Raw genomic sequence first — 27,939 nt, forward strand, 5'->3', positions numbered from 1 at the left:
TTTATCGTGATCAAATTTCCTCAGTAATTGTGAGAGTTTTCGTTATTTTTGTGGAAGGCATTTTTATGTAGCAGAGAAAATTAATATAATTCTAATTTATAGTAAGGCTGGAAAAAACTCTGCGGAAACATTCACAAGTTTGTACGCAATACTAAAACATATTTAATAACATTAATCTCATCTATTGAAAGGAATACTATTAGCTCAATTTTTTAATTTTTTATGCTCTTAGGTCACGTGAAGGTCATTGTATAATAGGTCATTGGAAAGGTCTTCACCTCTATTATTACGTCATGATAAAAAAAATTTAGTTCCATTTAAAAAAATATTGTTGACCTTGTAATCTCAAGTATAACCTTGCAAAAAATTTTTTGTACAGGACACTATTCGCCCCCTGACAACAAATAATTCTTGCCTATAACATTTCTTTCTATCATTAAAAATAAGCGAGATATTCAAGGTGGTCAAGTTAACTAGGACATCCTGTATATATATATATATATATATATATATATATATATATATATATATACATACATAATCGAATTCGCCATTGTTCCGCGGAAGTTGGCAGAGTACTATAAAGACACCGATCTCTCTTATCTTACCGACCTAGGAAGAGTTCGGAGCGAAAGCTAATAAAACATGAGTTTATCGAGATAATAAGCTAATGCGACCATTTCATGGATTGTAATAATTCATGATAATATTTGACGAAAATGATCGTAAATCGATGTTAAATTGATAAAGTTTTATTTGTAACAACTGAACAAAGTGCTATTGAATGAGGAGGCAATCATTCCAGCCGTCCCGATCGCCAGAATGTCGACCGAACATTGGAATGAAGACAGCGCCTATGCTTTTTCTGCTCATAGAATATTCTTAAGAATATACGGTCTGTGGCCATTGCAAGCGCAGACGTTGTTCACGACGATACGATGGAACTTCTGTATTATTGCGCAGGTATGTTAATATAAGTTGAATAGCTAATATAATGTATATACGACGAAGGAAAACGTATAAAGGAATTGACATGCAAAGTAATTTGATAATATTTTTTTTGTAATAATAATGAATAAATAAGATTTTTTTACTGATAAGTTTAATATTTTATTTGTTATAAAAATTTATAATTTATTATAAGATACAAAAGTTGTTTGTTATTATGATTATATGCTTCCTTTGTCAGTAGCGCATATGTACATTTATTTCTAAATCAAAAGAATTATTATTTAGTTGATGGTGCTACCTTTTGTAACGTTGGATCTAATGTGGAGCAACGAGAACGCGGATACAGGTATAGAAAGTATACTATTTTTCGTGTCCGCGGTAATTGGGATCATAAAACAACTGTGTATTGCTGTCAATCAAAAGAAACTAGGCATAAACATTAATGCTGCTATCGACGATTGGTTGTTCGTTAAAGACGATGAGGAAACTCGAAAGATTATGAAAAAATATGCAATTAAAGCCAGAATTCTCACTTTCATATTGCTATACTCGGCCTGTGGATGTTTTTGTATTTACATATCAGCAATCGTGTTTATAAATCTGAAGCAGATATTTTTCACGGATTCTCTGGATGGTAAAATTAACTTGTACATTTATCAATATATTACTGATTCTTGTTGGCATAATTTCTTAAATTCAATCGTATATTATGATATGTTATACATGCAAAATAACATTATTGTTGCATTTTGCATTCTCATGACATACAGCTGATGCTAATTCCACAAATTGGATACTCCTGGTCCCATCTGGCCCATTGGGCAGCTCAATCACTGGTTTGCAATATGTTATAATCCTTCTCATTCAAATTATTCAAACATCCATAATATGTTCGACGCAGTGTATCGTAGACAGCTTTTTCTTCAACATTACTATACATCTCTCTGGTCAACTCGAGGTGCTTAAAAATAAATTCAAAATTTTTGCGAACGAGCCAGACACTGAGACAAATTATCGAAAAAGATTTGTCGGCTTAATTAACAGGCACAGCGAATTAATGGAATTCTATCAAAATTTAGAAGACAGCTTCCATTTTTTTATACTATCTCAACTCGTGATGGTGACGATTATGCTCGCACTAATAGGTATATAGTGTATAATAAAAATTTTATTATATAAAATATATATATATATATATATATATACATACATACATACATACATACATACATACATACATACATACATACATACATACATACACATGTATACAGGGTGTCCCATAATTCGCGGATCACCCGTTGTGTGCATATAAAGGATGTCAAAGAATAGGAAAGTCCTTTACCATTTTACAATTTTCCTAATAATTATTAAAATGTTCATTAAAAAAGATCGGCCAATCCGCACCTTATACAAGCGCGACGAGAAGAGACGTCCGACTGTAATGATATTAGGCGCGGTGAAGCGGTGAGAAAAGTGTTCTACATGATGGTACGTAGTCTTCATAGAGCGTCTCTTCCACCGCTTCGTCGCGCGCCAAGTATTACATTACAGTAGGATGTTTCTTCTCGTCGCGCGCTTGTATAAGACGCGGATTGGCCGATATTTTTTAATGAATATCTCAATAATTTCTAGGAAAATTGTAAAATGGTAAAGGACTTTCTTATTCACTTTGACATCCTTTATATGCACACAACGGGTGATCCGCTTCACTCCCACTCACGCATTCACTTTGATTATACAGACAATAACTTAATTAATAATTATCACATATATACATGTACGTGTGTATATTTGTATATATCAATGTGTACAAATGAAATTTTATGTGGAATTCACATAAAATCATTATAGCCATACAATTATATTGTTTTTTTGTGTATATATATATATATATATATATATATATATATATATATATATATATACAGGGTTTCCTATAATTCGCGGATCACCTCTCGGATGTATTAAAGCATGTTAAACTGCATAGAAAAGTTCTCTACTGTTTTGCGATTTTCAAGACAATTATTGAGAAATTAATAAAAAAAGATAGGCCAATCCGCGTCTTGCACAAGCGCGCGACGAGAAGAGACGTCTTACTGTGATACTAGGCGCGTGGCGAAGCGGTGGGAGGGACGCTCTATGAAGGCTACGTACGAGCGTGTAGAACACTCTTCTCACCGCTTCACTGCACGCCTAATATCGCATTACAGTAGGACGTCTCTTCTCGTTGCGCGCTTGTATAAGGCGCGGATTGGCCGATGTTTTTTAATGAATATCTCAATAATTATTAGAAAAATCGTAAATTGGTAAAGGACTTTTTTATTCACTTTGACATCCTTTATATGTACACAACGGGTCATCCGCGAATTATGGGAAACCCTATATATATATATATATATATATATATATATATATATATATATATGCGAGGTCTGATCAAAATGTATCCGATTTTATTCTTTTTTTGCATCTAGCAGTTACAGTCCGATAACGGGACTAGTCTAACATGCAATTTTAGACCTTTCTGCACATGCATGATTTTTTACCAAAGATTTTTCGCACAGCTCTTTCTTTCTCATTGCAGATAACCGTAATAGTTGCACTTGTGTTCAGTCTCCGTCGCGTGTTTCCAGCTAAAATGATCAAATGTATTATGTACCACATCTTCACACTCTTTACTTCCTCTTCTGCCTTACCTTCCCCTTTTCTTATTTTTTCTATCTCTTTCTCTCTCCCTCCGTTCCTTCTTTCCACTATTATCTCTCCTACCATTATTCCTACCTATCTACTTAACTTTTCTGTTTTTCCATCTTTCCTTTTAGACATTCTTCTCACACATGCTTTTATGTCTTTTCCTCTTCCCCACAACTGGACATTTCCTCTTATCTTCTCTTTTCCAATCGTCTTCGATCCTTCTATCCGATCTTTGCCATCGATCTCTGATCCGATCTTTGATTCCAATCTCTCGACTTCCGATCTATCCTGATGTTTCGATCGATCATCCTTCGATTTCCATACTCTTTGCCTCTTTGCTCCATAATCAATTACTATCCACACCATTATATCATATAGCCACATTTTCCTTTCCCAATCCTTCTCCAACAATCTTTTTCAATTTCCCATATTTTCCTCATCACTATAGTTGCCTTTCTTCCTCTCTCCCTTATATGCGTTTTCTGCCCTCCGCTCCTTTGATAGTGTATCTTAGATATTTTAGCAGCTTCACTTCTTCTAATTTCTTTCCTTTTCATCTCCAATCTATCTATCTTCCTTTCCACCTTCCTTTCTAAATCTCATTATCTTGGTCTTTTCAGCATTTAATTTCAGTCTCTTTTTATCTATATATTTCGCCAGTTTATTCAGCATTGCCTATCATATCCTGTTCCTCTTCCGTCATCAACAGCACGTCATCGGCATACGCCAGTGTATGTTCCTTTTCTTCTCCTAGCCACTTTTCCCCAACCTCCCCAATCCTCCAGATCTTATGAGAATGATAAATAACATTGGACTCAGTGGACACCCCTCCCTTAAATCTTTCTCTGTCCAAAACTTCTTCCCTGTCCTCTCTTTCACTCTTATCCTACTTTTTGTTTTCCTTATTACCTTTTTATCCTTGCAACTGATTCTTCTTTTACCCCTTTTTCTCTTATCAATCTTATTAATATTTCCCTGTCCACTGCGTTAAATGTCATTCTCAGATCTACAAACATTGCAGTCATTTACCCTTCTTTTGTAGCTGTTTATTAATTATGTAGTTCAGTATGTCTGTAGTTCAGTAAATCTGATCTCTATTGTTTCCATACCTCTTCTAAATCCCGCCTGGGGTTTAGGTTCCGCTATCTCCGATAACATCCTCTTCATTTCCATTTTCTCTCTCAATCTTTCCCGTAATGCCGTCGGATATATTTTACATATCGACAGTATCAAGGTCATTCTTCTGTAATCTTTTACTTCTTCCCTTCCTTTCTTAATAATTGGAATTATGATGCTTTTTTTCCATTCTTCCAGTCAGTCCTTGTTTTTCCACATTCTCCCGCACATCTCCCAGACCCATTTTTTCAACTCCCTCTTACTTCCATACCTCATTCGAAATCCCATCTTTTCCCATTGCTTTCTCATTCTTTTGTTCTACTCTCTTCATCTCTTCCCATTCTAGATCTGGTTCATTCCATTCTACCCTCTCTTCTTTTCCTCCTATTATTCCTCTTAATAAACCCATAAAATATTCCTTCCATTCTTTTGGTTTCCATTTCTATATATTCTCATTCACTTTTCATTTCTTTTTTCCTTTTTTTCCTTACTAATTCCAATATTTTTTTTTGTTTTTTTTTCATTGCATAAATCCTTATATTCACTTTTCTTTGTATCTGGCTCCTCCTCTTCCTTTTTTCTATCTTCTCTTTTTAACTTCTCAATTCTTTTCTTATTTCTCTTTTACTCTTTTTCATTCCTCCAGCCCTCGTCTCACTATTACCTCCTATTTCCTTTTTCTTTTCCTGTCTAGTTTTGCCTGTTCTATTTTCCTTTTCCGTATCTCGCAAATGTTTTTCTTATTCTTTTTCCCATTTTCTCTATTTCTTTTTGTACCCCTTTCTCTTCTTTTTATACACTTTCCAATTCCTCCTTAAAAACTTTTTTTTTAATTCCAAACCTAACCCTCTTTTTCTTATTCTATCATCTCATTGTCTTCTCACACTTCTACTCACGCTTCTCTTCAATCACATGTCACCGATTGATGATCTGAGTCCGCCTTCTCCTATTTCTAATTTTTCTATCTTTCTTCTAATCTTTTCATCATCTAAAATATAACCAATAACTGTGTTTCTTCTTTCTCCGGTATACGCTTCAATATTGACCATTTCTTTCTCTCTATACATTCTATCAACTTCCATCTTTATTCATTTTCCTATTTCCCTTCCTCCTCCAGTTTCTTTTTCCATCCACTTTCCTGTCCATTCCAACTCTTTAATCCCTCCTTATCTATTTATATCCCATTACCATTCATCCCAATTTATGTATACCTACTATCGTCCAAATTTCTCCTTCCACTTTTACCTTATATACTATTTATCTCTCCTCCTCTTTTTCCCCTTCTTCTTCTATTTTTATATTCTTCTTAATTCCCTATTAGCATCCTTCTCCTCGCTCTTTTTATTTCTTTTCCTAGCTACTTTCCACTCCTTTGTAAATTTCCTCGGTAACCTTTTTTTTTTAACATTCCTCATCCTTTCTCCTCTATCCATGTCTCCGACAGAGAGAATTATTACATCCCACTCCTTTAGCTTCTGCCAAAAATCCCTATCTTTGTTCCTATATTCCTGCTACATGTCAAATCGCCTACCTTCTATACTTCCTCTTGTTTTTCCCTTTCCCTCCATCCCTTCTTTAATTTTTTCCTTCCCTGCCGTCTCTTAACATTTCTGTTCTCTCCAAAACTTCTCCGCATTATCTTCTAGCTTTTCCTCTCCTTTTTCCCATTTCTTCTTTATTTGTATTTTTCCATAGCCTATCTATACTCTCTTCCCCTTCTCTTTCTCCCTCCTCGCTATCTCCTCCAACTTCCATCTCTCTTTTTTCCGTTCCTTCAAAGTCATCTGTATGTGACACCTCTGTTAACACGCCATGATAAAAAAATATCTAGTCCCATTTAAAAAAATATTGATGACCTTGAAATCTCAAAAAGTATAACTTTAAAAAAAAATTTTTTGTACGGACAGTATTCGCCCCCTGACAACAAGTAATTCTTGTCTACAACATTTCTTTCTATCGTAAAAATAAGCGAGATATTCAAGGTGGTCAAGTTTACTGGGACACACTATATACAGGGTATTCGAAAAGAATGTTACTCCTGCCTGATCTTCAGAAGTATGCACTTTCACGGAAAATGACCCGAATGAAAGTTGTAAGGATCATAAAGGATTATCTTTTGGTGACTTCGAATTTAATCTTGAACTTGACCTTGAGAGTTAATTGAAGATCAACTTTGATTTTTTAAATGGAAATCCCCTTTTTTGGCCTCGGATTTAAAAAAAGCGGGAAACTTTACGTTCAGATATGTTCCCATATCAGTAATCAAAGTGATCCCTAGGTGTCATTTGGAAGTCAAATTATTGACAGTAATCACAATATGCAATGGAAGGTGATATGAGTAAAATGACCTGGACAAATCGTACCCAATCGACCTCAAGATTAAGTTCAAGGTCACCAAAAGATACAACAAGGTATTTAAACGCAAAATTTCCCGCCTTTTTTATATCCGGTGTCAAAAAAGGGGGTTTCCATTAAAAAAATCAAAGTTAATCTTTAATTGACCCTCAAGGTCAAGTTCAAGGTCAAGTTCAAGGTCAAGGTCAAGTTCAAGATCACCAAAAATAGTCCTTAAGATCCCTACAACTTTTGTTCGGGTCATTTTCTGCGTACTTTTGGAGAGGTGGATCCCATTCTTTTCGAATACCCTCTATATAGGGTGTTCAGCGTAACGATCCGCACGAATTTTGAGACATTTCTGATAATTTAAAAAAAGTTCATATAATAAATAAAATTAATCTGTTTTACGCAAGCTATCATGTGCAATAAAAAATTTTGAGAAAAAATTTATTTTCATAAAAAAATCAGTCATCTTAAATTTTTTATAAATGGCACCATGCAATTTTTTTTTTAAATATTGTAGGGGATTTGAAGACGAATTCAATGCACTATAATAAGTGGCACTTTTATTAATATTTAATATCAAATTTGCAGCATTATTTTAAATAGCAGCACTTATAAGCTCTGACTAAAAATGTAATTGTTTTATGTTTACATTTTTTAACATTAACATTTAATAAAAACAAATAACATTTCAAACATATAATTTATGTTTACATTTTTGAACGTTTACATTCATAAACTTTTTTTTAAACTGTCAAAAATGTCTTAAAGTTTATGCGGATCGTTACGCTGAACACCGTGTACATATATATACATACATATATATATATATATATATATATATATATATATATATATGTATGTATATATGTATATACAGGGTGTCCTATTTTAAAAGTTTCACCCTTACAACTTTTCAGGATCAATGTTTGAAGAAAAACGACTCGGATAAAAGTTGTAGGGAACAAAGGGGGCTATCTAATAGTAACCTTGGATATGACATTAAAGATCATTTTCAAGGTCATTTGAAGGTGAACTTCTCGTTTTTTAAATAGAAACCCCCATTTTTTATTGCATATTCTTATAGCTTATCTCGAAAGCTTTTCAAAACATTATAATAAAATATTTTTTTATTAAGAATTTTTTGAATTATGTTGTATCTGACATATTTTAGTATAAAATACAAAATATCTTGAAAATTATTTAGTGTTCGATAATTGTATCGTAATACTTTTATGTACAGAATAATAAGATGAATCAAATGGTGTACAGAAAATAATTATTTTTAAAAAAAAGTGCAATTATTTGCAATATATTTTTTATAAAAATTATTTATTTTTTCTTTACACCATTTGATTCATCTTATTATTCTGTACACAAAAATATTACGATACAGTTATCGAATACTAAATAATTTTCGAGATATTTTATATTTTATACTAAAATATGTCAGATTAAGATATAAAATAATTAAAAAAGTACTTAATGAAAAAATACTTTATTATAGTGTTTTGGAAAGCTCTCGAGGTAAGCTACAAAAACATGCAATGAAAAATAAAGGATTTCATTTAAAAAAAGAAAGTTGAACTCTATATGACTTGGCACGTTCACTCAAGATGAAACCAATGACTCCATTTATGTCCCCCTTTACACCATACCACTTTTGATTGAAACATTTTTGCTGAAAATGCTTCGTTGAAGAATTATCGAGGTGGGTTTTTAAAATGGGACACTCTGTATATATCATACATATTTAAACATATAATTAATATAAAATTCATTGAAAAAGTTTTGATTATCACATTTAACTTGTTCTTATTATATAATTTAATTATTAATAAACTTTTTAATAAACTATACTCTGTCCAGCGAGAGAACAATCACGGATTAAAAGAAAATTTGTTCATTACGGACAGATCTCCGCCCACGGAACGCCTAAAAAGCTTTCCTTCACATCGTTGTACTACTTTTTTTTTGTTTTCTGCTAGTAAAGTTTACAAAGTTCTCCAAACTCTAAAATTCTCCGCAATATGAACGATCTCTAATAAAAATATGTTATTATTATTAACTATCTCCTAAATCATAAACATTTAACTGTATAATTTAAATGTATTACAACAATTTCGATTTTTTTATATTACATTGAAATTATAATTGAGTTCAAGTGCCGTATTTATACAGGGTGTTCTAAAAAGGTACGGCTAAAATTTAGGGATCTATTCCTCACACCTAAAGATGAAAAAATGTTATATGAACATGGGTGAGGAAACGCTTTTTTCAGAAATTAGAGCTTCTTTTCTGAGTACGACGTTACGGCTAAATGAGGTAGCGACCTCATCTGCCAATAAAAATCAAAAGAATATTGATCTTTAATGTTATGGTTACTTTACATTTAGGCAATAGATATAAACAAGTAATCATAACATTAAAGACATATTTGAACGTATAAATCAATCGTGAATCAATGCGTCGACGTTTCAATGCTTGTATCGGCCGAATGGTGGACATTTTCAATAGTTTTTTTAACCGTATTCAAGGTCACTTTAAAAACAAATATAAATAAAACTATTATGTAAACAATTGTTGTCCACAATGTTTAATCTGAAATTGTTTCTTGTATAATGCAATCAACAGTATTAACAAAATGTTCTCGCCTTTCCAATCGCCTTTTGCATCGGGTAGAGGTTTGAAGATATCGGAGTTCTCGTGATTGACCCGGTTGAGGTGATGTAAAACTCCCTCTCGCACTCACGCTCAGTACGCATTCGCATATCTTAACCGCCTTTGTCTCTCTTCAAAATTGTTTCAGAATTTTGCACCGTATTTCTCGTCAACTTACTCGCATTGAGTTCGATCTTCGACTCGCCTTAGATCGCGCGCAGGAATTATTACCTCCTCATGCGGGAAGCCGCTTGATCGCCGAATTTGAGTATCAAACGATGCTCGAAAAAAATTGTTTGCGCAAATTTAGACGTCGAAGCTTTTGAACTCAAGTTTTTTGGTAACTCGAAGGTCATCATCATCGTCTCAACAATATTTTCAACATAACTTCTAAAAAAAGCGTTTCCGCACTCATGTTCATATAACATTTTTTCATTTTTTAAGTGTGAGGAATATCTTTTTAAATTTTGGCCGTATCTTTTTAGAATATTCTATATATAATATCGAGTAATACATCACGTTCTCCTTTGCCCGTTTATGCGCAGACGGCAATTGTTTTTTTGCTGGACGAAGTATATGCGATTAAAACTTCTTGAATGCTACTGAAAATAATGACCTTAATATATGTTGTCAAAGTCAAAATCATTGAGCGTGAGTCTCCTAATATGCACATTAATTTTTAATTTATTTAATTATTTATATATATATATCATATTGAGACTGTCACTTTTGTCTTTTATTTTATCTCTTAAAACAAATGTTTTTATATTTAGGATTACGTATAAATTTGTGCCTAAACGAGAAAAATCATGTTGAAATGGCAAAGAGCGTTCTAGTCTTAAACTATTTATTAACGGAATCACTGGTGCTCACCTATGGTGGCGACTTCTTACAAAGAGAAAGTGAAGGTTTATTTTATGCATTATATACAACTTCCTGGTTCACGCTTCCTTTAGCGCTGATGAAGGATCTGCACTTTGCGATGATGAGATCGAGCATTCCGTTTCGTCTTACCGGTGGAAAGTTTTTCTACGTTAATCGTGAGACAATGATGTATATTCTCAAGACAGCAGTCTCATATGTTTCCGTTTTACGAATAGCACTAAAAGAAAAATGATGACTCCAATTTATCTATAAATACGTGCTTCAATATGTATGTATGTGTTCGGATAGGTGTATAACAAGATCTAAAATATGCAGAAAACAATATTATACAAATATTGATACTGTGTAAAAGATATAAATATATTTGATTAAAATAAATATTTTAGAACATATATTTTTGTATAGTAAGTAAGATTTTCTTAAATTATTTAATTATAAATTATCCGGCATTTGTGTCTTTTTTCAGTTAAAAAAACATAATTCTTAGCTGTTTATAACATTAATATTTAAATTTTGGCATTTAAATTATCAAACTTAGAGACATTTATTAATACATTTATTATTTAGATGATTACTCAGACATTCTTTTTAATTTAATGATATATTTTCGTAATATATTTCTGGAAAATATATTAATAATTTTTACACTAAAATATATTATTTGATTAATTACAAGCAACAATTTCAAATTCACCATGAAATTAAAATATATTTTAATGTACTATGAAATATACACATACTTATTAGCTGTTTTTCTCGAGAAGGAAAACTAAATTTTTTATATTTATATTATATTTTTTTAAAGATGGTAACATATTAATTGTAATGTAATGCATTTTCAAATTTATGTGTATATTTATCGCATTATTATGATTATCCACCAATTATTTTACAATGTGTAAACTTTATTTCCATAAATATTCACAGATATCTAATGCCTTTCACTTTGTCGCATTATCTATACAGTATATTTTATTGTTATATTGCTTTCTCAAAAAAATATTTTGAAAAGGATATTCACTCAGAAAAGTTAATTTTTTTTTACTGGAGAAATTTAAAGATCTGAACACATGGTGATAAATTATTAGCATATTGTGAAAGAAATTTTTATTATTATTATTTAATATGCAGTATTTGTGTAATAATATAATCAAATCTTCTTTCAGTCTCTTACTTAATTTTTTATTAAACATGATGTTTTCTTGTTTACCGTTTTCTTATTTATTTGTCTGGAAAGAAATATGTGAAATATTTCCTTAGTGAATGACAAAATGATAATTTCAGGAAATTGTCCAACTTTTCTGTCTCTCTCTCTCTCTCTCTCTATCCCTCTCTTTCTCTTTTTTCTTTTTCTCTCTTTCTCTCTCCCCCTCTTTCGCAATTACAGATTTTTTGTTTATCAACAAATAAAATAAGCGGATATAGATCTATTATTCTAAAATTTGTGTTGTCGAGAATGATGTTACGATTATATAATTTGTACAAATACAAATGCAAATGCAAACTATACTTGCGTTCTTCAAGAAATTGCAAGACTCGAAGGAGTGATATGAATAATGAATTAGAAAGAAATACAAAGAAAGTCGCTATGGGTTTGTCGTAGCGTAATAAATGCGGCTTACATTTATAACAAATCGGATCTCGAACGAGAGCGGTCATTGTGAAGAGACAAAGGGTTACAACTGTTTTTCAGAGAAAAGCAAACCGCGGAGAAACTCGGCAGATTTATCATAAAATAATTTATCTTGGAAAAAATAATAATTGAAGAAATTGCGTGAAATAAATTTAAATTTCAAAGGACTTAAATATGGGATCGGCTATTCAGTGGAATGCTGAAACTGCATATGTTTTGACGCTTTATAAATATCTTCTTGGTATACTTAGACTCTGGGTATTGGATGAAGAAAATGTATTCTCGAGGATTCGATGGTTTATGTCGACAATAGTGGAAGTAAGTTATAATATCTTTTTGAATTATAATAATGTAATTAATATATATCGGATTCTTATATCATAATTGTAGTTCTTTTTTCTGTTCTGATTTATAAATTTTAATTTCATTTATGAGTCTTTACAGCTTAAAAGAATCTTGATGACATCTTATTACATGAATGAGAATTGAAATCATAATTACAAATAATAAGTACACATTAAATTATATAATTTGATGAAAATAAACTATTTTTATAAGGATTGAATACATCTGTTTAATTTTCATGAACTAGCTGACTGCAACGATCAGCCTGTCATTGGAAGAAATTCAACATTGTCACGGTTACGAGGATGCTTTTGTTACGTCCGGTAGACTTCACGAATGTTCCTTTTTTTATACTAATATATAAATTATTGCGTCCAAGAGACTGCATGATTGTTTTCTTTCATCGAAAATTCGTTAATGACATAAGATTTGTTAGTGACATAAATTACGTTCTAAGAAATGGTCTACGTCCGACAGAAAGAATAAACAGGCGAAGTCTGAAAAGCGAGACTGTGTAATCTCGTTGTCGAAAGTCAAATATAAAAACAGATCCATAAATTTAAACATTATAACTTACTCTAAAGGCTCGGAATTTTTAAACAAAAAATACAGATAGTCAAGCACTAGAAATTTTAAATCATGACAAACAGACAGCGAGATACTCGAGCTCGAGTTCGGATATCAGACCTAAGAATTTTAAACTAAAAAAATAATAAACAGAGCACAAAAATAATGATCCATTGATGATCCGGAGTTGAAACTCGCGACACTCGACGCCGCGCGCTTGATCGCCAGACCACCCGCTCATGTTATATGTTTATCATAAATTCCAAGTAAAATGTCAACTTAGGTGATTACTGCGAACTGAGCATGACTCAATCCGTAAAACGAAAGCCTCACCCTCGCCCGATAGCAACTACTCTCCATTGGTCAAACTCAACCAATACCTATGATCTAAGAATCTAGAGCAACGCCCTAGGAAAAATCGGAGGGCGTGATTAGAAACAACTATTCGTTAAAATAGATTAACAAACCAATGGAGAGGAGGAGCAAAAGGGTTTAATAAACGTCGGACAAGACCACGCGACGCTCTCTCTAACGTTCCAAAGTTCAGTCTTTCGGGCAGTCTCCTTATACTCGGTCGAGAATATAGCGCCAAGAGTGCCGTGTCCTCGCGAAAAAGACTTTGTGACGTACCTTAAGCACTCAAGACTTTATCGTGAACCGATTCCTGCCCTCAGTGAAATTCGCGTTAAGATTTTATAGTGCGTTTAGTGTTACAAAGACTGTCCGAACCAATCAACCTTATTGTGAACACTGAGGCAGTCAACCTCCACCCGACGAGCTCGAGAGCCAAAATCTACAGGGTCGATCACGTTATTTTATCATCGCACTCAACAAGTAGTAAGTGCTTAAATTCTTCAACTAATTAATCCAAATAATTCTTGGTTAACCATCCGACTAAACCTTATTCAAAATCCTGTTATATTGACCATTAACAATTTAGAATTATTTATTAAAAGTAAATTATTATTATTACATTTCCTTCCCATACTTCCGAAATTCTTTATCAATCACCAAGGGTCGTTCGCATTTTGCGGAGCTACCCGCGATTCTCTCACTCCTTCTCTCTCTGACTTTCTCTTACTCTCTCACTCATTCTCCTTATAAATCATCAAGGGTCGTCCGCATTTTGCGGAGCTACCCGTGATTCTCTTACTCTCTCACTCATTCTCTTTATCCATCACTAAGGGTCGTCCGCGTTTTGCGGAGCTACCCGTGATTCTCATACTTTCTCACTCTCTTTATAAGTCACCTAGGGTCGTCCGCATTTTGCGGAGCTACCCGTGATTCTCTTACTCTCTCACTCTCTTTATAAGTCACCTAGGGTCGTCCGCATTTTGCGGAGCTACCCGTGATTCTCTTACTCTCTCACTCATTCTCTTTATCCATCACTAAGGGTCGTCCGCGTTTTGCGGAGCTACCCGTGATTCTCATACTCTCACTCTCTTTATAAGTCACCTAGGGTCGTCCGCATTTTGCGGAGCTACCCGTGATTCTCTTACTCTCTCACTCATTCTCTTTATCCATCACTAAGGGTCGTCCGCGTTTTGCGGAGCTACCCGTGATTCTCATACTTTCTCACTCTCTTTATAAGTCACCTAGGGTCGTCCGCATTTTGCGGAGCTACCCGTGATTCTCTTACTCTCTCACTCATTCTCTTTATCCATCACTAAGGGTCGTCCGCGTTTTGCGGAGCTACCCGTGATTCTCTTTACTCTCACTCTCTTTATAAGTCACCTAGGGTCGTCCGCATTTTGCGGAGCTACCCGTGATTCTCTTCTCTCACTCATTCTCTTTATCAATCACTAAGGGTCGTCCGCGTTTTGCGGAGCTACCCGTGATTCTCTGACTCTCTCACTCTCTTTATCCATCACCAAGGGTCGTCCGCGTTTTGCGGAGCTACCCGTGATTCTCTCACTCTTTCTCTCTCTTACTCTCTCACTCTCTTTATCGAACCACCAGGGTCGTCCGCGTTTGCGGAGCACCCGTGATTCTTCACTTTCTCTGACTCTCTGTCTCTTTATCATCACTAGAGTCGTCCGCGTTTTGCGAGCTACCGTGATTCTCTTACTTTCTCACTCTCTTTATATCACCTGGGTTCGTCCGCGTTTTCGGGAGCCACCCGTGATTCTCCTACTCTCTCACTCATTCTCTTTATAAGTCACCCAGGGTCGTCCGCGTTTTGCGGAGCTTTCACCCGTGATTCTCTACTTTCTCACTCTCTTTATAAGTCACCTAGGATCGTCCGCGTTTTGCGGAGCTACCCGTGATTCTCCTACTCTCTCACTTTTCTTTATAGTCACCCAGGGTCGTCCGCGTTTTGCGGAGCTACCCGTGTTCTCTTACTCTCTCTCTCTCTTTATCAATCACCAAGGGTCGTCCGCGTTTGCGGAGCTACCCGTGATTCTCTCACTCTTTCTCTCTCTGACTCTCTCATTCTCTTTATCCATCACCAGGGTCGTCCGCATTTTGCGGAGCTACCCGTGATTCTCTCCCTCTCACTCTCTTTTATACAGTTACTCAGGGTCGTCCGCGTTTTGCGGAGCTACCCGTGACTCTCTTATTATCTCTCTCTTATTATTTAGTTACCAAGGGTCGTCCGCGTTTTGCGGAGCTACCCGTGACTCTTTTATAATATCTCTCTCTCACTATTCAGTTACTCTGGGTCGTCCGCGTTTTGCGGAGCTACCCGTGACTCTCTCGCTCTCTCACTCTCTCTTTCTATTAACTACCAAGTTTGTTGCAAACCTCCAAGAATTATTGCGGATTTATTTTTTTGTTATATATATATATCCTCAAACCGTTTTTTTTTTATTTTTATTTATTATTATATCCTCCTTCAGTGGAAGGAGCAAATAGGAAACGATCCTCCCGTGCGTCGGTAAAGCGTGCGCGTAACCGTCGAAATAGACGGCTTAGGAAGAGGTTGGCTCGGGCTCAGGCGGAAACTAGTACCTTAGGCAATGTTAACATTGATATCAACACAAACATAGCCACTACCGACACTCCTCGCTCCCCAACCCCGTTACTTCTCCTCCACCCTCTCTACCCATTCAAGATCGGAGTCGCCCACCCCTCGATCATTATTTTAGGTGACTCCCCTATTCTTCCCTCATCGCCCCCTCACCAAGAAGACCCCTCGAACTACGGGGTACTGACAGCGAACCAGAGATAGTATCTACAGAGACCGAAGACTCGTCTCGGTCCGAACGAGAGCCGTCATCCCACTGGCCAAACTTTTCTGAGGATTACCTCTACTTCCGGACATTGGCCCAGTTCCCCCCGATATACGACCCTCTTCCGGACGGAGCCATTTGCATAGGGCCCGGCCCAGTGGACCGCGAGGAATTGCTGACTGCACTGACGAAGGCCCTACCAGACACCGTAATCCCGTGGTTCGTCCCGGGGTCTCACTATCCTGTCGCTGTTCCTATAGAAGTCCTCTGGAGACAATTCCCCTGTATCCTAGAGGAGATCCCATAACACACACACACACATATACACACAAAGACACATAAATATTAAATAATAGTTAATAAGCGATATATACTAAACTAAATGTTTAACAAGATAAACTTAATAATTTGTTCCTTGCTCTCATTTTTCTTTTATTATGCAATAAATGCAAAAATTGATATGTAAATAATAATATTCTTTTTTTTTGCTTAACCCTTTTCCTATCTCATATCCCGAGATCGCACAAGGTCCCGTCCCGGGTAATAAGGATTTAGTTCCTTTACCGAAAAGGGGACCATCGAACGAACGGCCTACTGACCGAGTAAAAGCGACCCTTCCGGTCGTTGACCTGTCACAGGCCCAGGTCAATTCGTTCGACTCCGAGACACTCGTTGTCTAGCGTTTGTCTAGCGGAGTTAAGTAGGTTACGCCCTCCCGCTGACTCTGACTCTTAAGGGTCTGGACGTAACATAAGTAAATTTTGGGGGCTCGTCCGGGATTGAAATGTGCGATCTTTAAAAAACGGGAATGAGCTACGGAACGCGAGGAAAAGGTGATAAAGAAGAGATTGAAAACCTTTATAAGCTCGGGTTAGAAGGAATTAAAACCAAACAAAAAATTAAATCTCTCACTTCTAATTTACCTCACACATCCACACCGACACTACCCTCTAAATCCACAGGTAGATACATTGACTTTGAGTTGGAAACTTTAGAAAAACATTAATCGCCAATACGCCCGAGCCAGATTCCGATATTTCGCAAAACACTACGATCACTAAACAAATTTGTTCGTTAGAAAACATTACGACTGAAAAATCGGAAAGCGATTCCGACGAACCTGAAATAATGGCTAATAATCCTTTCGCGACCTTAAAATACGCGGTTGAAGCAGTTCCCTTCTTCGACGGGAACAACATTCCGTTAAATTATTTTATCGAGGGATGCGAGGAAGCTAAATCTATGTTACCTAGAGAAGCCGAATCGCAATTTACTAAAATTATCAGAACTAGAATCGTTGGGGAAGCCCGTCGGACTATACAAGACGAAAATTTTGACAGCGTGTCACAATTAACTTCTTATTTAAAACAAATCTACGGACCTTCTAAAAACGTTTACCAATTGCAAGGAGAATTAGGCTGCATCTATCAGAAAAATGGAGAAGACGTAGTAACATACGCAAATCGAGTTAAAATGCTCGGAAAACAAATTTTAGAAGGATATAAGGGGACCGGAAGTACCTTGCCCGATCAAAATATTAAAGCATCGCTAGAGAAAGACATGAATAAATGTTTCATACGCGGTTTAAAACCCGAGATAGAGCAAAGAATTGCGAGAAATTTAGACATACAGAATACCGTCACCGATGCTCTAAGGATAGAAAGAGAGCTTCGCGAGATGACAGATTTACGACAGGGACCGAGGACCGACTCAGGCAAAGCTAACCCGTATACCACTACCAGAACACGAGAAACGTGTCAATACTGTTCGAGAGACGGACATACGGCGGATAATTGTCGAAAACTTACACAACCCCAATTACAAAATTATAATAAACCGGGATTGGGAACAGAGATTTTAATATGCCAAATCTGTAAAAAACGGGGTCATAGCGCTGATAAATGTCGTTTCCGTGATCCTCAGTCCCGTCAACCAGTAAATCTGGTGCAAGAAAGAAACATCACTTGTCAATTATGCTCTAAACCAGGCCATAACGCAAAAATGTGTCGACAGAATAATAATCATAATCTAATTAACAAACCTTCTCTAATCTGCCAGTGGTGCGACAAACCCGGCCATTCGGCTAATAATTGCTGGAAAAAACAAAATGAAGAGCGTAATTCTGACAATAAACAAAAGATGGTTTGTCAAATATGCGACAAAATTGGACACGTTGCTAAAGATTGTCGCTTCAAGACAAATTCAAATTCAGCATCTAAGGATAACTTATTCTGTCGATATTGTAAAGAAAAAGGCCACCTGCTTGAGGATTGTCAATTAAGACTCGCAAGTAATAATCGACGAAAAGAAAAAGATCAGGGAAACTACACGGGTCCCTCGACATCGGGTGCACAACGGGGGGCCGAACAGGTAGCGCACCCGTCCACATCTCGGGAAAACAAGTAGAGCGTAATGCAATAGAAGTACGACCCGTAACAGTAAACCTTGACAAACATAGTAGAGTACCTACCGTTCGGGTAAAAATTAACGAAATAAATACCCAAATAACTTTTATGTTAGATACGGGATCTGGTCCAAACATAATTAAAGAAAATCTTATACCTAAAAATATAAAAATAAATTATACCAACATATTAAAATTAAACGGAATAAATAATTACCCGGTATATACTCTTGGAGAAGTCACATTGAATCTTTTCGAAATACCTGTATTTTTTCACATAGTATCTCACGATTTCCCGATTACACAATCTGGTATACTGGGGAACGACTTCTTCAAACAAACATCTTCAAAAATTGATTACGCGCAAGGACATCTGAATATTGCCGGAATTAATATACCGTTTTTCTCTCCAGAAACCATTAAAGTATCTCCAAGATCAGAATCTTTATTTTATATAAGGATAGAAAACCCCGAAATAAAAACGGGATACATACCAAGATTAAAATTAGAACATGGAATTTATTTGGGAGATACAATTGTAAAGAATACTTTTGGGAAGGCATACTTAAACATCGTAAGCACGCTAGACGAAGAAATAGAAGTTCGGGTACCAACGCTACGTTTGAAAACCTTAGATGAATTATTCAACGACCATGAATCAAATATTGAGAAAACCAACTATAAGAACCAAATATTAAAAATACAAGACAACATTATAGATAACAACGAAATTAAAACCAATATCGGAAATGAAAATGAAAAAGAAGATTATCATAAGGGCTATAACACTCAAGAAATTCAAAAGAGAAGCAAAGTGGAAATAATTAAAACCAAAGAAAATAAATTGATAAATCAAAATCAAAACCAAACCGAAATTAAAAATAAAAATAAAGATAAAGATTATCAAAATAATACTGAAGACAAAATAAAGGATAAAATTGAGAAGAACGATAAAACTTGTTCAAGTAAAAATTCGAAGAATCCAAAAATCCAAGGCGGAAATAATTACCATGTTCCTCCTGAAAATAAACCAAAAATCCTTAAAGAGGGAAGTTACCAAACCTCTCCAGGAAAAAGCATTCCTAGAATTTCGGGGGTAAGTTTCCAAACCCCTACAGAAAATTCTAGCTCCGTCAATTGCGAGGAGGGAAATTACCAAACCTCATTACGCAATTTGACACAAATTAATTCCGAGAAGGAGGAAAATCATTTAAATTTACCAAATATCAAGTTCCCCAGAATTGGATTATCATCGAATAACAATAATAATGAAGAACTCTCTCATATAACAATAAGAGACCTCTTTGAAAGGGCTCAAAAATATAATTTGAACATCAAAAATTTAATTACTAAAAATAAACAAAAAATTAAGAATACACCGTCTTCCAAAACTTTCACTGCCCTATTGCACAAATCTCAAGAAATTATAGATAAATTTATGCAAAAACATGGATCAAAGCATAAGAAAAAACAACAAAATAACATTGAATCTTATAACTGCCTAACAATCTCCGAAGAAAAGGAGGAAAACCGACTCACAAAAATCATAAAATTATTACGATTAGAACATTTGTGTGTTACGGAACAGAAAAGTATATTAAAATTAATAACAAACAGCCAGGACCGATTTCACATTCCGGGAGAAAAATTAACCGCGACTCACGTATTACAACATCAAATATCCACTACAGACGATCAACCGCTTAATACTCGCCAATACAGATTTCCGCAAATACATAAGGAAGAGATAAATAGACAGGTAGAAGAACTTTTGGAAGGCGACATTGTAAAACATTCACAATCGCCATACAATACGCCCATATGGATTGTGCCAAAAAAGGAAGATTCAAAGGGAAATAAACGTTGGAGAATGGTTCTCGATTTTCGAGCGCTAAATGATAAGACTATCGGAGATGCGTATCCGCTACCAAATATTATAGATATACTGGATCAATTAGGTGGAGCGCAATATTTCTCGGTATGCGATCTTGCATCTGGATTTCATCAAATAAAAATGGCACCTGCCGACAGTCATAAAACTGCTTTTACCACTCCATTTGGACATTACGAATTCGACCGAATGCCCTTCGGACTAAAAAACGCTCCAGCCACTTTTCAACGTTTAATGGACTTAGTGTTAACAGGATTACAAGGAGAAGAATTATTTGTTTACATGGACGATATTGTTATTTACGCCACTTCATTAGAGGAACATGAAAGAAAATATAATGCATTAATAGAGCGACTCCGTAAGGCTAATTTAAAATTACAACCTGATAAATGTGAATTCTTAAAAACCGAAGTGACATATCTGGGACATGTAATCGGCAGAGACGGAGTAAAACCAGACCCAAAAAAATTAGAAGCAGTACGACAATTTCCACGACCAAAAACACCGAAAAATATTAAACAATTTTTAGGGCTTGCAGGATATTATAGGCGATTCATACCTAATTTTTCTAAATATGCAAAACCACTAACAAATTTATTAAAAAACGATACTCGTTTTGAGTGGACACCTGCACAAGAAGACTCGTTCGAATTTTTAAAGCAAAAATTGTGCGAAGAGCCTGTTTTACAATATCCAGATTTTTCAAAACCTTTTATTTTAACTACTGATGCTTCCGGAATAGCAGTAGGAGGAATATTATCTCAAGGAGAAATAAACAAAGATCGACCGGTAGCATATGCTTCACGAACCTTAACTGATAACGAACTAAAATACGACACATATGAAAAAGAAGCATTAGCAATAATATATTGCGTTAAGCATTTTCGACCGTATCTGTATGGGAGAAAATTTACGCTCGTTACAGATCACAAACCCTTGATGTGGTTTAAAAACGCACAAGACGCGAATATGCGAATACTCCGCTGGAGATTAAAATTAGCGGAATACGATTACGAAGTCGTATATAAAGCTGGAAAAACTAATGTAAATGCAGACGCTCTTTCAAGAAATCCTATAAATCTCGAAGAATTCGATTGTAAAATAATAAAAAAACAAACCCTAGATCCAAATGATCCTAAGGATGCACAATTAATTGCCGAAATGTTAGAAAAATCTGATAGCGAAGAAGAGGAAGAGGAAGACGATGATTTTCATCTATATCTTTCAGATATCGAGGATGTCGAAGAAGTAGCATCAGAAAGCAATTTGTTAAATAAGAATAACGATACCCTTCCATTTACATCAGCTGAATTAGATGAACCAGATTATTTAACAATTACCGAAAAAGCTTTAATCCATAATCCTTACGAACCTAATAAAATTCAAACGCGAAGTCAAACAAAACGAGAAAATTTGGAACAAAATAAAATAGTTGACGAACCATATAATAACGGGGAAGAAATTCAGGAAATCATAGAAAGAAATGATCCACCTGATAAAATTTCAGAAGACGAGGAAGAAAACGAGGAGAATATTATAAACCAAAATTTAAAGTTAAGAAAAGTAAAACCTACAATAATTGACAATAGAACAACTAGAAGTAATATAATAGATTCTCGTGAATTGTTATTTTTGCGAAAAGACAACGTAGCATATTTTGTCGATACCCAAGGAAAACCTTTAGATTCTGGATCACAGAAATTATTCGAACGAAACGGACTCCCGAATTTGGGATCTCTCGTGTTAGGCGACGCTAAAGCCATAAAATACAAAAATTACTACCACATGGCCTTACCCATCAGCGAAGCGCAACGGGAGGGCCCTACAGTAACACTTAACCATATCATTGAAGCCTTAAAGAAACTGCGACATATTGCAGAAGACTTTAAAAATTAGAAACAATAAGTATGGCAAAAACCGAATTTATTAACAATGTTCCCTGGAGTAATATTAAATCACAACTACAACTAATATTATTCGATGCCTCGATTAAATTAATTGTTTGTCACGGACAAATTAAATATCCACCAAAAGATTTACGACCTATCATAATTGGTGAAACGCATTGTTTACCAACCGGAGGACATCGCGGAGTTACAAAGACATATAACAGAATAAAGCATAATTATTACTGGGAAAATTAAAAATCAGATGTTCAAAAGTACATACAACAATGTCTGCAATGTCAACTGAAAAAATTAGTTCGAGTTAAGACAAAACAACCCATGATAATTATTGATACGCCAGGATCATCCTTTGATAAAGTAGCTATGGATATTGTAGGCCCATTACCTAAAACTGAAAGAGACAACGAATACATCTTAACCTTACAGGATCAATTAACTAAATTTTGCATGGGAATACCATTACAAAATCAAACCTCGGAAACTATTGCAGAAGCCTTCGTAGACCGTTTTATTTGTGTATTTGGAGCACCGAAAGCAATATTAACGGACCAAGGGAGAAATTTCATTGGTGAACTAATGAAGAAAGTCGCAAAAATATTTAAAATTCGCAAATTCCGCACAACAGCTTTTCATCCTCAATCAAACGGATCGTTAGAAAGATCGCACCACGCATTAGGTGAATATTTGAAACAGTATGCAAGCGATCAAAAACAATGGGATAGATGGCTCAGTCTAGCAATGTTTAATTATAATACTGGCGTACATGAAGCTACGAAGCATACACCGTACGAATTAGTTTTTGGGAAAATAGTAAGAATTCCTTCAAATGAGGCTTTAGGTTCGGAAGATAAATTGGCAAATTATGACGATTATTTAATAAATATCGTAACTCAACTCCATACGATTCAAGGAAACGCTCACAAAAATGTGGTAGACGCAAAACTCAAGTCAAAACAATATTATGATAAAAGAATCAACCCTCAAAATTTCAAGCCTGGAGATCATGTATTCTTATTAAGAGGCCCAAAACCAGGAAAATTCGGAGATCATTATATGGGACCCCATGAAATATTGGAGATAATAAATAAAAACAATGTAAAAATCAAAATAAAGAAAAATAGTCGAATCGTACATCCCAATCGATTGCGAATTTCCCACATTAAAACTAATAGCAACTAATAACAACCAAATCAAAAATTAACAAAGAAAAGTTATAAAAAAATATATAAAAGAAAAAAAAGGGGAGAAAAATTATATATATATATATATATATATATATATATATATATAATAAATAATATCCATAACTAAAAATTTCAGATGGATCGAGAAGTCAGGAAAATAGTTATAATAGCCTTGCTACTGGGCTTGCCTTCAGCGTATGGAATAATAGGATACGACTGCGGTTCAGCATCCGCTAATCTTACTACCTTATCGTTATTAAATATTGAGGAATGCGATATTCATCAACAAAATGTGAACTCCTCCAGAACTTACATACAACTATTGCAAATTAACGAATTCGAATCTGTAAAAGTTATACAATGCAAAGTTGAAATCGATCGATTAATTCGAAAATGTGGAATGTTTTCTCATAGCATGGATGTATTTAACGGAAAATATGCATATGTGCAAGAAGTTTCCCGCGAAGCATGCCGACGCATGCATACCTACGGAAGCTTTCAACTAGCAGGAACATTTATAACCGGACTTAAATCAAATCAATTCACAACTCGCCCCGTAACACTTGCCGGTCACGTAGATACAGACGGATTGTGCTCTGGAGAAGCATATTCCGATCCTTACGGAACATGGGCTGACGCTGTTGTATTAGGTAGCATTAAAATCACATTGCAAGATTATACGGCCGATGTGAGAATAAACACTAATCGCGTACAACTTAGATCCGGAGTGGCCTGCGAGCTCAGTGCCACTTATTGTTCAGACATCGAGGGAGGGGATACCTTCTGGGATCCTGTACCTGCGGATACATGCAAGTTCTCTAATTATGGGATACTTTACGAGGGCTATGCCGACAAAATTATTGATAATATAAATCAACAGGCTCAGGTGGTTTATTCTTTGACCACGCAAAACACTATATTTGCGTTAACTAGCAGAGGAAAATATTTAACCTGTGGATACACTCTTACGCGTACAGAGCATCCAAAATTAATAATCTTTGAGACTTCACCCGGTACTGCCATCTTTAATAAACAAAGCCGCGTAGCTAATCTCGATATTTTCACTTATATGAATTCTAAATTTGTATATGTCGAAAAACATATTCGCACGCAAATAAACCAATTATATCGGAATATTTTATTACAACAATGTAATCTGGAGCAACAAATGCTACAAAATGCACTGGCTATAGCCACTCAATCATCAGACGTCTTTGCATATCACTTAATGAAAGGACCAGGATATATGGCATTACGAGCAGGGGAAGTAATTCACATAGTAAAATGCGTACCGGTTGAAGTGAGACTTGCACGCGTAGAGGAGTGTTACGATCAACCGGTATTAAGAGGAAACAAAACAAATTTTTTAACACCTCAAACTCATATTTTATTGCGCCAAGGGACACAAACCGCATGCAACGCATTCGCTCCTTCAATGTACCTTTTAGGTGATTCCTGGTATAAATTAACGCCAAAACCAATAGATACCTTACCACCGACAATAATGAAACCTTTAACAAAACCTACATGGAAATATGTTAGCCCTGGATCACTGGCTACTAGCGGAATATACACAGAAACTGACCTGGAAGAACTGAGGGATCATATAATGTTCCCCGCTGAGAGACCCGCCGTACTAAACACGGTAGCGAGAGGCGTAATGGGACGATCCACATCTTTACAGGAGGGCTCAATTTCAAATCTTTTAGATAAAAACGCAATAGAAAAGATAGCTGTATCTACATGGCAAAAATTCTGGAATAAATTCCTGATTTTCGGTAATGTCAGTGCCGGAATAATGGGAATATATCTAGGTATAAGAATATTTAAATTAATCTTGGACACCATCGTGCACGGTTATGCCTTACATACAGTATATGGGTGGTCCATATATTTAGTGGGAGCCATATGGGATTCTCTTACTCAATTATTATTGCATTTAAGGCAGAGACGCCCGCCGTCAACTCTAGAGCCTACCGCTCCTATTCCTAAATGTCAGGATCAAGCGATTTATACCGAAATAAGGAAAGAATCAGAAGGCACTTACCCTTCTCTTCCCACTAAAGAAGCTACCACCTATACATTGCAACTCAGAGAATAAAAGGAGTTGGGAAAAAAAGGGAAAAGGGAAGGAAGATCATGTTCTCTCCCTCCACTCATTTTCATTTTCCTCGCTTTCCCGCCTCTTTAAGGGAGGAAAATAATATATACATGAGCAAACATTCCTCATTATTAAAATCAACTAATTCTTTTATAGAAAATGGAAGTAAAACCTATCGATACGGCACAGTTAACCCGCTCTCGGCTCGAAGTCACCGTAATAAAGATGATATCCCCCCTACTCTTCTTGGTACATATCAACAACAGTAAGAAGAACCTTGAAGATTTGGAGGAAGAATTGGAATTCCGCATGAGTAGAAAAGCTAAATACCTGCATTGTTGGCCGGAGGATATCAGAGAAGATGAGGATGTGGTAGTAAAAGAGAATAACACCTGGCGAAGGGGCTGGATCGACAGTGTAAATCCAGACAGCAACATGGTCAAGATCTGCTTAGGAGATTATGGCAGAGAGATTTGGTGTCCGAAAGGTGAGATCTACTACCTGGAGGACAGATTCAAGGAATTGCCATGGCAGGTTGTTGCCTGCGGCTTGGCCTACACCGGGTTGAAAGGTCACGCCCAGATGTGGCCCGACAAAACTAATGAGTTGTGCCGGATCCTTGCTGAAGGACACAAAGGATGGATTAACATCGTACAGCCCATCCGAAGAGGAGCCGCCTTAGTGAAACTGACCGTACAAGGCGAAAATTACAGTGGGTCATACAATCTGCGGGACGTCTTGGTCCAGTTGGGCCACGCACAAGTCAGCAAAAAAGTGACGGTGGATGTATTCCCTGCCGTCTAAACAAAAGGGGAAATCCTTGTACGAGCAAATTTCACACCCTAGCCCCGACATACTAAATATACAATAAATTAAGTCATACACTATCACGTTTATAAGTACTATCAACATTATCATTATTGTGTAGTGTATATTACCAAAAAAAAAAAATAAATAAATAAATAAATAAATAATAATAATAATAGTAGTATAAAAATACGAGTAGGACTATTCTTAGATATTAAATATTCATTTTTATAGGCATACCTACATGCGTATATATATACGTATATATATATGTATATATATATGTATCTTATACTATTTGCGAGTTTTTATTTAGAAATTACCTTTTTTACTTAGCTTTAAGTCATTTAACCAATCACGAATAAACTACTTATTATATTTGTATACATTTATACTTTATTTACATCCACGAACTTCCCCTTTTACCCCAAAAAAAAGGGGAGGGGATAACAATAATGAAGACATTATTCTAAAATCCGGCGATCCAATTAATTGAACCATAATCAATATATATATATATATATATACACATATACTCAAATTCTTAATTATTGCGAAATAGACAAAAACCTATAACTCATTATAGACTATGGAAATCGAATCGATTGACACTAGACAGTTGCGCCGGGAACGCTTCCCAGTTCTGATTACATACCTGGAATCGCCGCTACTGTTCTGGGTCCGATTTAGAAATAATGAAAGGGATCTTGAGAAATTGGAAGAAGACCTTAATTTTTGGATGACCGGACGGATAGCAGTACAGCTCGAACCACGAGAAATACAGAGGGGAATAGCCGTCGCTGTAAAGGATGATGGATTCTGGCACAGAGGATTACTAATTAGAACCAAGGGAACAGGAGATATGGTCAAGGTGTTACTGAAAGATATCGGCAGGGCGATCATCCTTCCAAAGAACGAAATTTATAAACTGGAAAATAAATTCAAAAAATTACCGTGGCAAGCAATAGCATGCGGCCTGCCTTATACAAGCCCAGTGACCGCTACCTCAATATGGCCCGACGATGTAATAAAATTTTGTCGACTCATGGCCGAAGAACACAAGGGATGGATAGAAGTAAAACAACCTCTCTGGGAAGGCGCAGCCCTTGTTAATCTACAAATACAAACAGGAAGTTTTTACGGATCCTATGATTTCAAAAAAACATTGATTCGGTTTGGTATCGCCCAACAGAGCACTAAGAAAATCGAACATGTATTTCCCTGCATTTAAAAGGGGAACAAAAAAAAGGGGAAGACTAAAAAAAAGGGTGGAAGAC

At 35.6% G+C, this 27,939-nt stretch overlaps 2 protein-coding genes across 2 annotated transcripts; both read left to right on the forward strand.

The window, feature by feature from the left end:
• Positions 1 to 822: 822 nt before the first annotated feature.
• LOC126857793 (uncharacterized) lies at positions 823 to 10,882 on the forward strand. Its single transcript, XM_050607514.1, has 4 exons — positions 823 to 963; positions 1,237 to 1,585; positions 1,722 to 2,096; positions 10,539 to 10,882. Exons 1-4 carry the CDS (start codon positions 823 to 825, stop codon positions 10,880 to 10,882), a joined length of 1,209 nt encoding a protein of 402 aa, XP_050463471.1.
• A 2,692-nt stretch (positions 10,883 to 13,574) lies between these two features.
• LOC126857751 (uncharacterized) lies at positions 13,575 to 26,726 on the forward strand. The gene is made up of 2 exons (XM_050607471.1): positions 13,575 to 14,032; positions 26,012 to 26,726. Exon 2 carries the CDS (start codon positions 26,015 to 26,017, stop codon positions 26,657 to 26,659), a length of 645 nt encoding a protein of 214 aa, XP_050463428.1. The 5' UTR covers positions 13,575 to 14,032; positions 26,012 to 26,014; the 3' UTR covers positions 26,660 to 26,726.
• The last annotated feature ends 1,213 nt before the right edge of the window (positions 26,727 to 27,939 follow it).

This window comes from Cataglyphis hispanica, chromosome 22, assembly GCF_021464435.1.
Source record: "Cataglyphis hispanica isolate Lineage 1 chromosome 22, ULB_Chis1_1.0, whole genome shotgun sequence".
Taxonomy (NCBI): Eukaryota; Metazoa; Arthropoda; class Insecta; order Hymenoptera; family Formicidae; genus Cataglyphis; species Cataglyphis hispanica.